The sequence below is a fragment of the Perognathus longimembris genome, chromosome 11 (assembly GCF_023159225.1).
Source record: "Perognathus longimembris pacificus isolate PPM17 chromosome 11, ASM2315922v1, whole genome shotgun sequence".
Lineage (NCBI taxonomy): Eukaryota > Metazoa > Chordata > Mammalia > Rodentia > Heteromyidae > Perognathus > Perognathus longimembris.
This window is the reverse complement of record NC_063171.1, coordinates 8007199-8023520: the sequence shown is the minus strand read 5'-3', so window position 1 is coordinate 8023520 and position 16322 is coordinate 8007199. Positions and strand designations below refer to the sequence as shown.

Sequence of the window (16322 nt, the reverse complement as noted above, 5' to 3'; positions counted from 1 at the left end):
AGTTCAACTATCTAAATCTAGGCTGTTCAAAAGAACACAGTAGGAGCTGGAGATATGGCCTAGTGGCAAGAGTGCTTGCCTCCCATACATGAAGCCCTGGGTTTGATTCCCCAGCACCACATATACAGAAAATAGCCAGAAGTGGTGCTGTGGCTCAAGTGGCAGAGTGCTAGCCTTGAACAAAAAGAAGCCAGTGACAGTGCTCAGGCCCTGAGTCCAAGGCCCAGGACTGGCAAAAAATAAAAAAATAAACACAGTAATTATTTGCAGAATATTGATAGAAAATTTAATATTTCATCTCAGAGTAACATACATAATTTTCCAACTATTTTTACATACATATTTTTCACTATTGCTCTACTAATATTTGTTTCAATTAGACAACGACAAATAAGCTTTAGTGAATACCTGTTTTCATTTTCCTGTAGTCTTTGTAGAACTATTATTTTGAAAATCAAAAGATTTTTCTTATGCACATCTTAAAAATGGCAGTCAGAGTGTTACCCAAACAACCTCACAATTACATTTAAAGAATGTTAAATGTTACAAAAATTCAGAAGCCCTTATCTCAATCCAGAACTTCTCCAGAATAACAATGAAAAAACCATAGTTTTTGATGATTCACTGACACATTCAAAGGATTTTACCTCTTCTGTGTATCAATATCTAACTTGAATGTGTTGTCCAAATTCTAAGATATGAACTGCTTAGATTTATTTTCCTAAGTGAAATATTCATTGCTATCTAACTCTAATGCTTATTAATATAAATAACATCTCATTGGATCTAATGGGAAGAAATGAGCTAGAGCCCTGTGGTCACGTCCACACAACTGGACTGGAGAATGGCTTCCTCTTCTCTTGGAATCATGCCTTCCCCCAAAGAGGTTGAGGAAATCAAAGACCCAAAAATGGACCTTTCCTACATCATGGGAGATAAGATGAAACAGAAGCAAACATTCTTAAGAAAAATATTTCAGATAATGTTATTTTTATATTGCCTTTCCTCTATGTCTGTCTTTCCAGAAAACCAGCGTTATCAATAGATGGCCAATTCCAGCATGGTGACCTGTTTCCTCCTCATGAGCTTTGGGGAGGACTGGAGGCTCAGGATCCTGCTCTCTGTGTCATTCCTCATGATGTACCTGGCCACTCTGTTAGGGAATCTGATCATCATCACTGTCACCACCATTGATCAGAACCTGCACACACCCATGTATTTCTTTCTCAGAAATCTATCTATTTTGGACATGTGCTACATTTCCCTCACTGTTCCCAATGCCTGCTTCAACTCTTTCACTGGCAACAGGGTCATCTCTGTGGCTGGCTGTACATCGCAGATTTTTCTGGTCATTTATTGTGCTTATGTGGAAATTCTGTTTCTGACTATCATGGCTCGGGACCGCTATGTGGCCATTTGTCAGCCCCTTTACTATCCTATCCGCATGAACCACAAGTTCTGTGTTCAGAGCACTCTGGCTTCAGTACTCAGTGGTCTCATCTATGCAGCTGTACACACTGGCAACACATTACGGCTGTCCTTCTGTCAGTCCAATGTGGTCCCTCAGTTCTTCTGTGACATCCCTTCTCTGCTGAGGCTGTCCTGCTCAGACACCTTCAGCAATAAGCTATTGCTGCTTCTGTCTGTCCTGGGGGTTGGAGGTAGCTGTTTTGTCTTCATGGCATTGTCATACATTCAAATTTTTTCTACTGTGTTCAAATTACGAACCAGAGAACAAGGAAAGGCCTTTTCTACCTGTACACCTCACATCCTTGTGGTAACTCTCTTCCTCAGTTCCATCTCCTCTGTCTACCTAAGGCCTTCCTTAACCTCTGAAACAATCCAGGACATCATCCTTTCAATCTTTTATACTATAGTACCACCATTCTCAAATCCTATTATCTACAGCCTTAGGAATAAGCAGGTAAAAGAAGCTGTGAAGAAAGTGATATTGAGACAATTACATCATGGAAAGTAATGAAGATATATTTACACAACTATAAAATATTCCTGTCTAGATTTTCTAAATTATACTGTCTAATATCTAAGTAATCAGTCTCATAAAATATTTTATGTTTTCCATCAATATTTAGATCTAGCCTACATAGAGTCCAGATATTTTTGTAAAAATCTATTTATATTACTTATGTTTATTTATTATTGTTAATAGTTGTTTATTATTCAGTAAATACATTGGCAAATTAGGAGTTCAAGGACATATCTTGTCGGGCCAAGCATAAATAAGACTTTCTTTCTGAGTAGGCTAGGGACAAAGGTAAACACAGTTTGTGCCCATATATATTAGACCATATGAATTTTCCAAAGCAAACATAATTATCCATATTGTTTTCTTGCTTTTACTTTCTAAGCAAGAATTCACAGGATTACAGAAGTGTTTGACTCAGTTAGTTATTCTAAACTATTGCTTTCTGTAAAAGTTTTTCAATTAGTTTTGTACTACGAGTGGCTGAAATATAATTGAAATGTCAATTTTTCCAATGAGAATATTTACAAGTTTTACATTTTTTGTACCACTACTGGGGCGGGAACTCATGATTTGGATATTGTCCTTTTAGCTTTTTTTGTCCAAAGCTGGCTCCCTACCACTTAAGCCATAACTCTATTTGTAGACTGTTACTGATTAATTTGAGAGAAGAGTTTCACAGACTTTCCTGCCCCAATTGATTTCAAACCATGATCCCCAGATCTCACCCTCCTAAATAGCTCTACTTTATTATTGTAACTATATTTTATGATTTCAAGAAGATATATCAGCTTCCTAACAGCTCTTAAAAATTAGCTATTGTCTAGAATCTGGAACCAACCCAGATGCCCCTCAGTAGAAGAATGGGTCAGGAAAATGTGGTACATATACACAATGGAATTTTATGCCTCTATCAGAAAGAATGACATTGCCCCATTTGTAAGGAAATGGAAGGACTTGGAAAAAATTATACTAAGTGAAGTGAGCCAGACCCAAAGAAACATGGACTCTATGGTCTCCCTTATAGGGAATAATTAGCACAGGTTTAGGCAAGTCACAGCAGAGGGTCACAGGAGCCCAATAGCTATACTCTTATAAACACATAAGATAATGCTAAGGGAAAAGAACTCCATGTTATGGAAACGATTGTTATATCACAGTTGTAACTACTTTCAACGTGCCATATGTAACTGTAGCCTCTATTATTGATGATCTTCCTGTATCACCTTCCTGTGATTGTACCTACACTATCTCTGTATCTTATCTGAGTATATTGGAAACCGGGTATACTGGTGTTAGAACTAGGAAATTGGAAGGGAATACCAAAATAGAGAGACACAGGGTAAAAAAAGACAAACAACTACAAAAGCAATACTTGCAAAACTGTTTGGTGTAAATGAACTGAACAACTCATGGGAGGGGAGGGAAAGGGGGAGGGAGGAGGGGGGAATGAGGGATGAGGTAACAAATAGTACAAGAAATGTATAGAATGCCTAATGTATGAAACTGTAACCTCTCTGTAATTCAGTTTGATAATAAAAAAATTAGCTATTGTGACAACAACACAAACAAAAAGAATTAAGAGTACAGTATAGAGTCCCTGTTTATCTAAGTATCTTCAAATAAGAAGAAGACAGATCCTGTCTCAAAATTACCAGCAGAAATGTATTTTTGGCTATTAGATAAATTCCTAGTGTCCTCCTAAGCTATTAGTTACACCTCAATCATTTACATGAAATACCACAATGAGCTATGTTATATGTAAATAGATATCACCTAAAAGTTAGAATATTTTCGATCCTAAAATGGATATGATTTGTATAGCTTTATTCCTCAATGCAGAATATGTCCAATATTTTCAATTTATCAAGATAGATGCATGCTTTAGAGCTTTTCTTTGATTTAGCATGTGTTGTTTACTATGAAATATGCCAAGAACTTAGAGAATGGAGCTCAGAATTTAAAACTGGTATTTTAAATCAATTCAGACATTTTATTTCAATGAATTAAAAAAAGCCATTTTTTGCATTCATTATTTAATAGGTATTTTTATTCTTTCCAATTTTTGGCTATTGTTATCACTACTGTGCAGATGCCTCTACACAAATGTTCATCTGTTTTCTCTTTTGCTTATGGCTAAAGCATATGTGACCACAAAGTATATATCCATTTCCCTTCTTTCCAATGTTCCAGAGGCAATAATTAGAGTGGAGGAAAGATGCCTCAAAGCTTGTATATTTTCAAAAGCAGCTGCTTTCCTCTTTTGAATTATCTATAACCTCAATTCTCTTCTTACTTGTGGAAAGCATCGCCATGACAAAATAACTCTAAATTTCTCCCTCATCAAGTTTGTTTTTCTTGAAAGGAAATTTGGACTTTATATCTAGTTTTTATCTGATCCTTACCATAGGTTATGCAAATTTAATTCTCCTAAAGATTCACTAACTCTCGTAAACCTGAAGTGGGTATGTATTAAGCAATCATATTTGTGTTTTACATTTTAATTAGGAGAACCATGAAATAGTCAGATTAAGAGAGAAGAGATTGGGCGGTATTTTAAGAAAAACATTGTTGTGAAGCATGGCATGGCAGTGAATGTAGCAGTGACTTATGAGAACACTTTTAGAAAGTAAATGATATATATTACTAAAATGCTGAAGCAGTTTGTTTGTTTTCTCCTTTTCTTTATCAGTATTAAAGTAACAAAAGTCATGCCTAGGAACAATAAAGGCTACTCCCTGGGCATTGGGGACAGACATGATGATAAGGAAGGGATACAGTTCTTTTTTTTATGTGTGTGTGTATGTGTGTCAGTTACTGGGGACTGAACTCAGGTCACTATGGGATTTCCTGAACTTTTCTTGAGCTCTAATACTTGAGGAATAGCTCCATTTCTGGCTTTTTGGTGGTGAACTGAAGATTAGAGTGTTTTGGATATTCCTGCCCAAGCTGGCTTTGAACTGCTATTCTCAGATAAAAGCCCCCTAGTAGCTACAATTATAGGCATGAGGCACAGGCACCTGGCTCAAATTTTTGATACAACAAATAAATATAATTTTATTTCTGAGGAAACAGCAAGAATGAACAAAGTAGCCATTCAGGAATCTATTTAGGCAATAAATTATTATTTTTTAATTTCTGCATTTTACATCAGTATTTAGTATAATAATATAAAAGCATTCCATAATTTTTATTTCTGTATTTTATTATTATACCTGCAGAATAGAAGGAAAATGTTTATAGTGCTGACATAGTCTAGCACAACATTTTCTTCAGCCTATAAGCTCCATTCACTTAATGGCTTGGTCAGTCACACAATGAGACATAATTGACATCGACGTCTAGCAACACGTTAAAAATTTCCTTTGTTTTGAATTAAAAAAATTTGCTAATTCAGAAATTCTATGTTCTTATTGGTATTTATAAGATATAATAACTCCACATTTCCACTGTCTAATATTTCTTGAAGATTCTTAAATAATTTGGGGAATGTAAATTTTACACATTAGAGTGAGCTAACTGATCTAGACCACATATTTAGTATAAACCATGTACATTTGTTTAGTCCCCAGTAAATGAAGGGATCAAATTACAATGTTTATTCTCAGTTCATAGAAAGAAGAATATGGAAGGGTAAAAGCAGGAACTATTTGCAATCGTTAATTATGGAGTTCAAGTTAAACACTACTATACTTACTGGGTGAAACCAACATGACTAGAGTTGAACTGTACATTTAAAAAGAAATTTTCTTTTTTTTCATGCTCAAAGATTGTTTTATTTAACAAAGAATTAAGGATCTCACATATACATATATCTAGGCATTTTGTTGATGTTATGAGATATGAAAACACAATATTCAAAAAACCTTAACAATACAATATATCATGGAGTATGAGTTGTCTGCATCACTATTACAAGGCTGACTGCCAGGTGCATCTTGATGCTACCATCTGGAATCACGAGAGAATATTGGATCACTTACCACTGCACACAAAACAGATCAAAGTTTGAAACTTGGAGTTTGGTTTCACTATCATAAAATTATTAGTTGAACTATTGTTAATCAGAAGCTATATATGGGATGCAAGAATGGGATAAAAGACCCTTTACTATTTTACAGGGTAGCTGCTATGGTTTGACTATGGTTTGTCTCTTCTGAAATTACTTTTTACTTCTTAGGTTTTTACTCTCAATTATTTTATTTATTATTATTATTGGAGAGTGGAAGACAGAGGGGTTAGAGTTTTATGAATCAAGTACAGATTAATGAGTAAAATTCTTTTTGAACCATGCCTCCCTTTCTGTCCCTTTCTCAGAGTTTTCTTCTCATCTCCACCTACAAGATGTTCATTTGTTACAAAGTGTAGTGAGTACTACTGTTGTATTTATTCACCCTGTTCCACTATTCCTATGCCCTCTTTTACCCTCCAAAATACAAACAAACAAGATAAAGAGAAAATAAAACAAAAACAGCAACAATGGCAACTAAAATATCTCTTGTTACCTTTTCTTGAAGTTGACTTCATAGCACATTATTTCATATGAACTTAAGCACATAGCTATTGAATTTTTGTCAACTACTCCTATACATATCCTTCTTTGGTCTCACTGTTTAAATGTCTACAGTCCTATATAAATTATATGTTCCTGTGTGTGTGTATTATGTACATATATGCATATATGTACATATATATTTGAATGTTTTTTTCATAGATTTATAGGCACATTTTAGGTTATAGAAACATTTCGGTTACCACAAGTGAGGGAAAACATGTAGCATGCATCCTGTTTCTTTGGCTCTGGCTTTCTTCACTTAATACAATGTTTTCCAAGTCTTTAGATTTCTTTATTTACGGTACAATTATTTATGATGGATGGGTAGAATTTTATTGTGTATATATACTGCATTTTCTTGGTACATTCATCCACTGAGTGATATCTGGGATGATTCCTTATCTTTGACATGGAAAAGAATACCACAATGAACATGGTTGTGCTGGTGGCTTTAATGTGGTGTGGTTTGTGGTCCAGGAGTGGGATTGCTGGGTAATAAGGATGCTCTATGTTCAGTCTTTTAATGAACTGTTTTCCAGAATGGGTAAACAACTTTACCTTCCCACCAACAGTGTAATAGGTTTCCCTTTTGACCACATTCCCAGCAATATTTGTTATTACTAGTTTTCCTGATAATGGTTATTTTAAATGCATTTTCAAATTAATCACTAAATCCAAATCTGTCTTTTTCTTTTGGAAAGGCTTCAGCCTGCATTGATTTCTTTGGAAAACCATCTAGTATCCAGCTTTATTACCTCTTCTGTTCTTCAATTCTGACAGAATTAGTATATGATCAAATTCTAGGTGTCAGTGTCTTGTTCCTGTGAACACAGGAGGTTGAGATATAAAGATCCCAGTTCAATCAGACCAAGCAAAAATAATGAGACTCTTGTTTTCAAGTAGCCAACAAAAACCCAGATATGGCGCAGTGGCACAGTGCCAAACTTGATTGGAAAATAACAACAGCCTAAGACCTGAGCTCAAATCCCAGAAATGGCACCAAAACAAAAAAAAAATAAATAGAAAAAAATTAGATTATGATCACCATATCTGGAACCAAAAGGTCTATTACAAGGCACTGCTTGGCCATGATCTATTCTACCAACTCTCATATATGTGTAGGTTCTCCTGCAAGAAGATAATGCCAGAGATTTCAAAGGATAGATTTGTGAAGACCTGTGCTGTTTAATAAAGTAGTCTGTACTGATATGTAGCTATTTTAATTTTGTTCAAATACATATATTTTTTAATTTTCTTAGTCTTTTGAAAATAGTTTCATAATAATACCCTATTGCACAATTTAAGTTCAACAGTATTCTATACTTATTCTAATGCTTATTCAGCAATACCATATTTGGACATTTATCTAAAAGATTGAAAACTAGGATGTAATAAAGCCATCGGTACCATCATGTTCTTTGCTTCTCTACTCTGGTATATAAACACATCAGAAGTAGCTCAGTGGACAAATGTATCAAGAAGAATGTGAAAAATTACATCATTTGTGAAGAAATGGATAGACATTAAAAGAATAAGCCCCATAGAGACAACAAACACATGGTGTCTCATATGTGTAATTAAATATAACATATAAAATATATGTAAACATACTAAGGATCATATATATGTGTATACAAAGTTATTAATCAAGGTATGGTAAATGTTTGGGGAGAATTCCAATGATACAACTACTCTGAAAAAACTTGCAGTCCAAAAAAATAAATTCTAGTATAGTGGAACTTATGGAGTATTGTAAGGTAGGTCAAGGGGAGGAGATAGAAAATGAAGAAAAAAGGCTAGAAATAATTCAGTCATAATATTCTATTTGTTTTCTAGGAAACTATGAAAATTGAGGGAATGAGTGGAGAGAAGTATAGAAAAGGTGATGATGATATAGTATACTGATGAACTGACAATAAAATATAAACCCTGTGTAAAACCAATTAAAGAAAATAAAATATATTAAATAAATAAATAAGATGGTTAACTTTACACGTATGAGAAAATTTTATTAAACTACACATAAGCAGGAAACATGGTTCAAAGAGTAGAGCACCAAATTAGCTAGCTCAAAGGCCCTGAGTTCAAATTCTACTAAGTATGTAAATAAAATATATAAATAAAATAAAATATAAAAAGAAAATAAACTGGATATATTAATAAATAGTTCTTACAGTTCATTATTGGAATTTTTATCTATTTGATTTATGTACATATCTTAGTTAACTAGGTAAAATTAGAAATATTTTTAAATATATACGTATAATACATTAATTTTGTCTCATATTTTAATCAGTTTTTATAATTATCTACACAAATATTAAAGAAAAGCTCTCTGTCCTTGTGTCATTTGAAGTAGATCTTATCATCCATACTCTGGAACTCATTGCCTGCCAGTGCCTGCTTGCCATTCTCACAACCTGGTAAGGATTCTTTCCCAAGCCACTCTTCCCAAGAGGTTTTGCTACTGCTATTCACAGGGTTATATAACATTGAATGTGAATACCTCTTGTCAACATCTTAGAATATTATCAGACTGTTCATGGAAGATATTCAAATATTTCTATAGACAGATTTATTATAACTATTTTTTAGACCTTGATTTGGAGAGCTAGAAAAGGCAAGCAAAGGTCTGTTCATCAGGTTAAGACCATAAAGTATCAGGAGTGAGTACCTATTTGTAGGTGAAATTTCAGTGTAATCTTATAGTTAATTTTATCACTGGACTTAATTCATAAGAACTTTTCAATATATTATAATGAACATGAGAAAACATTTCATTTTAGAGTATGAGGATAGCACATCCTTTTAAATGATTATGATGAAAAATAACCAAAAATATATGAAATGAGCATATATGCAGGACTATATCTAGTTTTTTTTTCCAATTATCTTGGAGTTTATTTAAACTAGGAGGAAAAGGTCATAATATTTTCATGCAATACTGTGGGTAGAGCTGGTCAGGTCTGGCTGAGTGAGCTGGAGTAGCAGTAGAAGAACACTTCCTGCTCTTGGAGACGTACCCACAGGCACGTCTGCCCGGCTTGCTGGCCACGATCTGTCCATGCTCCCCACACTCCACTGGGGGACCAATCGGTGCCCTCCACTAATGCCTTACATCAACTCCCTGCTAGGTGATTGGCCGGGGAGGACTCAGGAGGTGGGGGTTGCTGGGGGCTATATAATTTCTGATCTGCACAACAATAAACGAGACCTGCTTCAAGCTTGTCCTCCTGGCTTATGTTCCTGTGCGGGTCGCTCACACTTACCTCCTGCCAGATATCTAGCCCTGCACAATACATACTTGGTTCTTTAAATAACAATTGTGACAAACGGTAGAAAGAATTAGAGAATGCTCTACCTGTGATCCATACAAAACACCAACATTCTGGGTTGTATATAATTAAAGTAGTATTTCACTTTTGGAAACACTGTAATACATACGGGCATGCCTTAGGTGGGCATAGGAATGCAGTTTTTTCTAAAGAAAGAAAACACACACACGAGCTATGCTGTCCACTTTCTTTCAAATCACTGAGCAAGAAAAGCAACAATGAGCTTCCATACTGATTTTACACAACTTCTATACAGTACCTTGACTTAAATCAAAGAGCAAAAGTTAAGACTTGCTTCCTCTATTTTTGGTAAACAACTGCATGGTAAACTTAGATGACTTTTTTCCCCCTGGGCTTTTACCTGGGAGTGGTCTTTTTAGTATTTTATTTAAAAGAGGGCAGGTTTGGCACTTTTATACTGATATCACCAATGTTAATATTTCTTGGGATCTCAGGAAGATTCATATTCTTTACAGCTGATACAGCACGGGCTGGAGCGCCTGCCAAGCCAGCCTCAGACTTCTCTAGTTTATTCTGTGCATTGATCTGCGTGACAATCTCATTCATGTTGGTCTCCAACACCATTCCCCCCATCACCATATCTGCAAGAATATTGTGAACCTTGTCTACATGGAATATTAAGTCCAGTTCACGGACATTCTCAAAACATTTGTCTAATGTCTCCACAAACACCTGAATGAGATCTAAAATGCCAAGTTCACTTTCTGAGAAATCCACACAGAAGACAAAATAGAGCGGTTGCATAGTGTCTGTATATCAGCTTGTTGTCAGAGCCTCCAATTAACAATTTCCTTCCAGGAAATTGCAGAAGTTCTCATCTCTATTGGATACCAGGTGGAAGGTCTCCCTGATGATCTGCTGCTGGGTGTCTTCACTGTAGGGCTGGTAGAACTTGGAGAGCTGTGGCTTGCTGTGGTTGTTGAAAATGAGGATCACCTTGATCATGGCTGGGGGGACGGGGGGGGGGGGGGGGGGGGGAAGGAGGGGGGAGTGGCCCGGGGCGGGGACGGCCCGGGCCGGGCCTTGGGATCTCGCTGGCGATCCTATATCTAGTTTTTCAGAGAGAAGAAATCTAAAACTGCATGGTGGTAAACAGTACTAAGTAAAAGCATTATGATAAAAAGTACAATTTAAGTCCATATTAAATAAATATGAATAACAAAGAGGCTCTCGGTGTTCTTAGGAAAATACCATAGATGGAAAAGACTGTGAAACCAGGAGGGATTGTGGTCTATGGTTGACAGTAATGAGAGTGTTGTGGAGGAGTGCAGTGTTGTGGAGGAGTGCAGTGGAATGAGAGCAAGTTGTAGAATGTGGAAAGTTTAAAAGGGAGAAAAGTCAGTCTTGGTTTGAAGGAAAACATTCATTCTTACCGGAAAGTTTACTTGCTTCAAGGAGACTCTTAACTCTAGCATTATTTACTATCATAGAGACAAATAAATACTTTAATGACTCTATTTTTTCTATATAACAATCACAATGAATTAATTATATTGTGAATTAATAGCTTTATAGTTACAAATAACAGTGAGTGATAGTAGAAATCAGAATGCAAGCGATTAACCTTTGTAATGTTATAAGAACATACAGTCAGTATTGTTTATTAAGGAGAAAAAGTGAGCAATGAGAGGCTCAAATTTGCATAAGAAATACAGATTTTCATTCTGTATAAAGAGGCAGATTAAGAGTCATTGTAGGTCATGCCCACACAGCTGGCATAGAGATCATAGTTGTCTAATCTTGGTATAATAATATACAGTCAAAGTAATTGACCTTTCTTGCACAGAAAAATTGACTACCTAACATAGAAAAAAGAAGTGTCATGAAGTATACATAAGGTGATTACATTAACTGATTTTGTGCTTTCTTTCTCTATTAATTTCTCTCAGCCAAACAACACATTCAGTAAATGGCCAATTCTACTATGGTAACTGAATTTATCCTCATGGGATTTCCAGACAGCTAGAATTTATGATTCTGTTACTTCATGTTATTTTTCTTAATGTACTTTGCTACTCTATTAGGGAATCTTATCATCTCAGTCACAATTATTGACCACAACCTGCAAACTCCAATGTACTTCTTCCTAAGGAATCTTTCCATTTTAGACATGTGCTACATTTCTGTCACTGTGCCAAATGCCTGTATCAATGCCATAACAGACAACAGAGTCATATGTGGAGGGGATGTTTCTCACCATCATTACCATCTGTCAGCCTCTTCACTACCCTGTCATCACGAGCTGCAAATTCTGTGTTCAGACTACACTGGGTTCCCTACTCAGTGGTATCATCTATTCAACTGTGCATACTGCCAACACATTCAAGCTGTCCTTCTGTCAGTCCAATGTGGTCCATCAGTTCTTCTTTGATATCTCCTCTCTTCTGAGGTTGTCGTGGTCAGATACCTTCATTAATGATATTGTACATCTTATTTCCTTTTGATTTTTTGTGGTGCCTGCAATGCTTTTATGGGTCTGTCATATATTCACATATTTTCAACTGTGTTCAAATTATTTATCCAGAGAACAAGGAAAGACATTTTCCACCTGTGTCCCTCATATAATTGTAGTGTCTGTCTTCATCAGTACTGCTGCTGTTGTATATCTAAAGCTTCCATCATCTTCTGACACAATTCAAGATATGATTCTTTCTGCATTTTACACAATAGTCGCTCCATTTGTGAATCCTATTATCTATAGTCTTAGGTATAAACAAGTAAAACAAGCTGTAAAGAAACTCTTATCTAGATATTTGCATTCAGAAAGGATGAAAATGTAGCTCAGTGGTAAAACACATGTATAGAATCTACAAATTACAGAGTTTAATATCCATTATGTCAAGAAAACAAGTAAACAAAGTCCATCTCTTCAAGCTTAGGAATCAAGAAAATACTTAAGATTCATTTCAGTTTGGCAAGGCATTTGATGTCTTTAACATCAACCCTTAAGTAGGTGAAGTAAGAGAAATGAGTTTCATCAGGTGAGTGAAGGCTATATAGTAAGAGCTTGTCCTTTGGTTTAAAGAAAAGATAAATAAAAAGATTCCACTTCAGCCCAGTTAAAATGGATATTTCAAACCAAGGTGCTGAAATATTATTTGGATTCTTTCAGAACCAAAATGTGCTTAGGATCCTTTATAGTTTTGCTTTTTCTGTATTATGATTAACTAGTGTCAGCTTGTCTTAACTTGCTTCTCTTCCTTTGGCTTTTGATAGATCTCTTTTAATGTATTGAGGAATGAGGAATTTCTTGTACATAATGATTTGGCTTCTGAATAAAAATAAATAAATAAATATAAATGAATAAAATAGAAGATATTTAGAAATTTTTTTTAAAAAAAAGAGAAAGCAATGGTTACAGAAAAATTTATTTTCATGATGCTACAATTATCTACCATTTTTTGAGGATAACAGTCTATTTCAACAATTAACTTTGGGTTAGATGTGGGTATTATATTCAACAAATATATGGATTAATTTCACTAATTACATGGACATTAGTTCCACTAATACCTTGTGCTCTCGAATAAAATTGTTTGCCTAATACATCACAGTTTTTTTATTGATTTGATACCAATTATATGAAACATAATTTTCAGAATCCATGATTTTAGAATCCCCTCTAACAGTAAAGAATATATAAATTATTAGATTTTATTAAATAAACATTTTAACTCTTGGTAGCTGAATTTTGTTCATTACTCAATCATCTCAATTGGATAAGCTATTTTCTATTTTTATTTCTCAACCTGCTAGGTTTGTTGTTCACTAATTAATTTTTTAGTGTATGTTCCACATAATGTTATAAATGAATCTGGATATAATGCATAAGAACAACTGAGCTGTGGGTGGGAATGTAAACTTATTCAACCACTCTGGAAAGTAGTATGGAGGTTCCTCAAAAGACTAGATATAGATCATGCTTATAATCCAGCAATCCCACCCCTGGGATTATGTTCCCATAGAATACAAACAATGCCATAGTAAAGTGACCAACACAACTATGTTCATTGCAGCATTATTATAGCCAATATATATAAACAACCCAGATGCCCCTCAGTGGACAAATGGATCAAGAAAATTTGGTATATCTACATAACGGAATTCTACTCATTTATCAGAAGGAATGATACTATATGTTTTGCAAAGAAACGAAAAGCAATTGAGACTTTTGGTAGTTCTCTTAGATGTTCTGTTTGATCATAGAGCTTTCTAATTGTATTTTTTCATTGTCAGAGTAATGTACAGAAGGGTTACAGTTGCTTATATGAGGCAGTGAGTAAATTTCTTATCAACTTTCACCTCATCCTTCTTTTTCTCCCACCTACCCTCCTCCCCCACTCCCCTGAGATGTAGTTGGTTTAGAGAAAATTGTCTTGTAAGTATTGCTGTTGCACTGGCTCACATTTTACCCTTCATCTGGTGTTCCCCTTCATCTGGTGTTCTAGTTCCAGTAAATGTGCATACAATACCCAGTGTACCAAAGTCAGTTACTGTGAGAACAAGGGTAAAAGCATGGGGAAGAAAGAAAAAGGAAAAAGGCATAATTTCATAGGGTACATTGGAAATAACAACATCAAAGATAAACCACTTATTTCCAAATCTTGTAGCTCCTTTCACTTAGGATTATTTTATGTGATCATATATACATTGCTATGGTCATAGAGCTTTAATCTTAGAAGTATTTTTATTACTTTGCATCTCAAATAAACATTCAAATCACATTGAATACAATGAAATTATACAATGCAAAAATAAGTATCCTTTTTAAAAAAAATCCTGAAAGCCTATTTGTTTAACCATTTTGGACCATATTCCTTATGACTTAATTCTATATTTCTGAGGTTTATGAATTTAAAATACAAATTTTACAGATTTTTATTTATTGTTTATGGCTATAAAAAATATCCACAAGAATTTCTTGACAAGACAACTGAGAAAAAGTGAAAACCCAAATAGCCAAGGTATCTTGTTAGACTGTCCTGGTGATTCTAAGATGTATCACACCCTAACATCAGGAGAGTTTCATTCCTCTAACTAGGAAGAAATAGATTAAAACATTATAGCCAAGCCAGCTACTTAGGAGACTGAAATCTGCAAATTGTAGTTAACAAGCTAGCCTGGGACAGAAGTGGAACTGTAGCTCAAGTCATAGAACGCTAACCTTGAGCAACACTACTCAAGGAATGTCCCCAGGTCCAGTGTTCAAGCCCTAAACCTGGAAAAATACTAGTGCTGTTGCTGCTGCTGCTGCTGCTACTACCATTCATGATGTATGAAGTCTGTAACCTTAGTCACTTAGCCAGGCAGAATTCAGGTGATTTGAGGAGCAGCAGGGCCAAAAGTTCATCAGACTTCACTTTGACCAATGCTAGAGGTCTGGGTATAGTACTATGCACTTGTCATTTCAGCAATGTAGAGGAGAAATTATAGGAGGATTTCATTGCAGGTCATCTCAGACATAAAGCAAAAGCCTATAATAAATAGCCATCAGGTAAAGAGTTGCCAGCAACACTGCTGACCAAGTGTGCATAGAGGCCTTGAGTTCAAACCAAAGAAAAGGGAGGAGGACTTTATTCTTAAAATTGTCAAAATTAAAGTATAAAATATTTGGGATTGACTTCATTAGCTGATAAATAAGGCAGGTATCTTAATGGACAAATTCTTGTGTTAATGTACTTCAATGTTGCTTAGCTTTTATTTTTACTTAAAAATATGTGAAAGGGCTGGGGATATAGCCTAGTGGCAAGAGTGCCTGCCTCGGATACACGAGGCCCTAGGTTTGATTCCCCAGCACCACATATACAGAAAACGGCCAGAAGCGGCGCTGTGGCTCAAGTGGCAGAGTGCTAGCCTTGAGCGGGAAGAAGCCAGGGACAGTGCTCAGGCCCTGAGTCCAAGGCCCAGGACTGGCCAAAAAAAAAAATGTGAAAGAAGTAAGTATTACCAGAGTCATTCCTACCAACTATAACCTTTAAATTTGTCCTTGATGATCTTGAGCTAAGCTTGACCAAATGTTTGTATGTAATCTTCTTCTTATGACCTTAAAATGTTCTTCCAGTATACGCACCTCATGTGAGGCATACTCAGGAATATATATACTCCTGTGTACTTTCCTTTATAAACATGTGCATACTTTTCAAATAAAATTTCTATACTTCATTTGTTGAAGAAGGATACTACTTTTACTCACCTGCTACAGGTAACATTTCCCCCCTTTTCTGTCTTGGCTTGTGCTGGTTTTAGCATTATCCTCAACAGAATGCAAACTCATTCCACTTGATTACACCTAAAATGAAATCTTCCCATCATTTATTAATGACAAATAAGAAAAGCCATAATTTACTCTATGCCTACAAATTATCTTCTATATAATACTGGAGCACAAAGCGAGTATCAGCGGTAAACAGAACACACATCTTTCCTT

General features: G+C 35.3%; 1 protein-coding gene and 2 pseudogenes across 1 annotated transcript; 2 read left to right on the top strand and 1 right to left on the bottom strand.

Annotated features, from left to right (window-relative positions):
• The first annotated feature begins 1045 nt into the window (after positions 1 to 1045).
• LOC125359848 (olfactory receptor 14C36-like) lies at positions 1046 to 1978 on the top strand. Its single transcript, XM_048357723.1, has one exon. The coding sequence runs from the start codon at positions 1046 to 1048 to the stop codon at positions 1976 to 1978; it is 933 nt and encodes a 310-aa protein (XP_048213680.1).
• An 8242-nt stretch (positions 1979 to 10220) lies between these two features.
• Positions 10221 to 10840, bottom strand: LOC125359451 (annotated as a pseudogene).
• Positions 10841 to 11804: 964 nt separating this feature from the next.
• Positions 11805 to 12675, top strand: LOC125359847 (annotated as a pseudogene).
• Positions 12676 to 16322: the final 3647 nt, after the last annotated feature.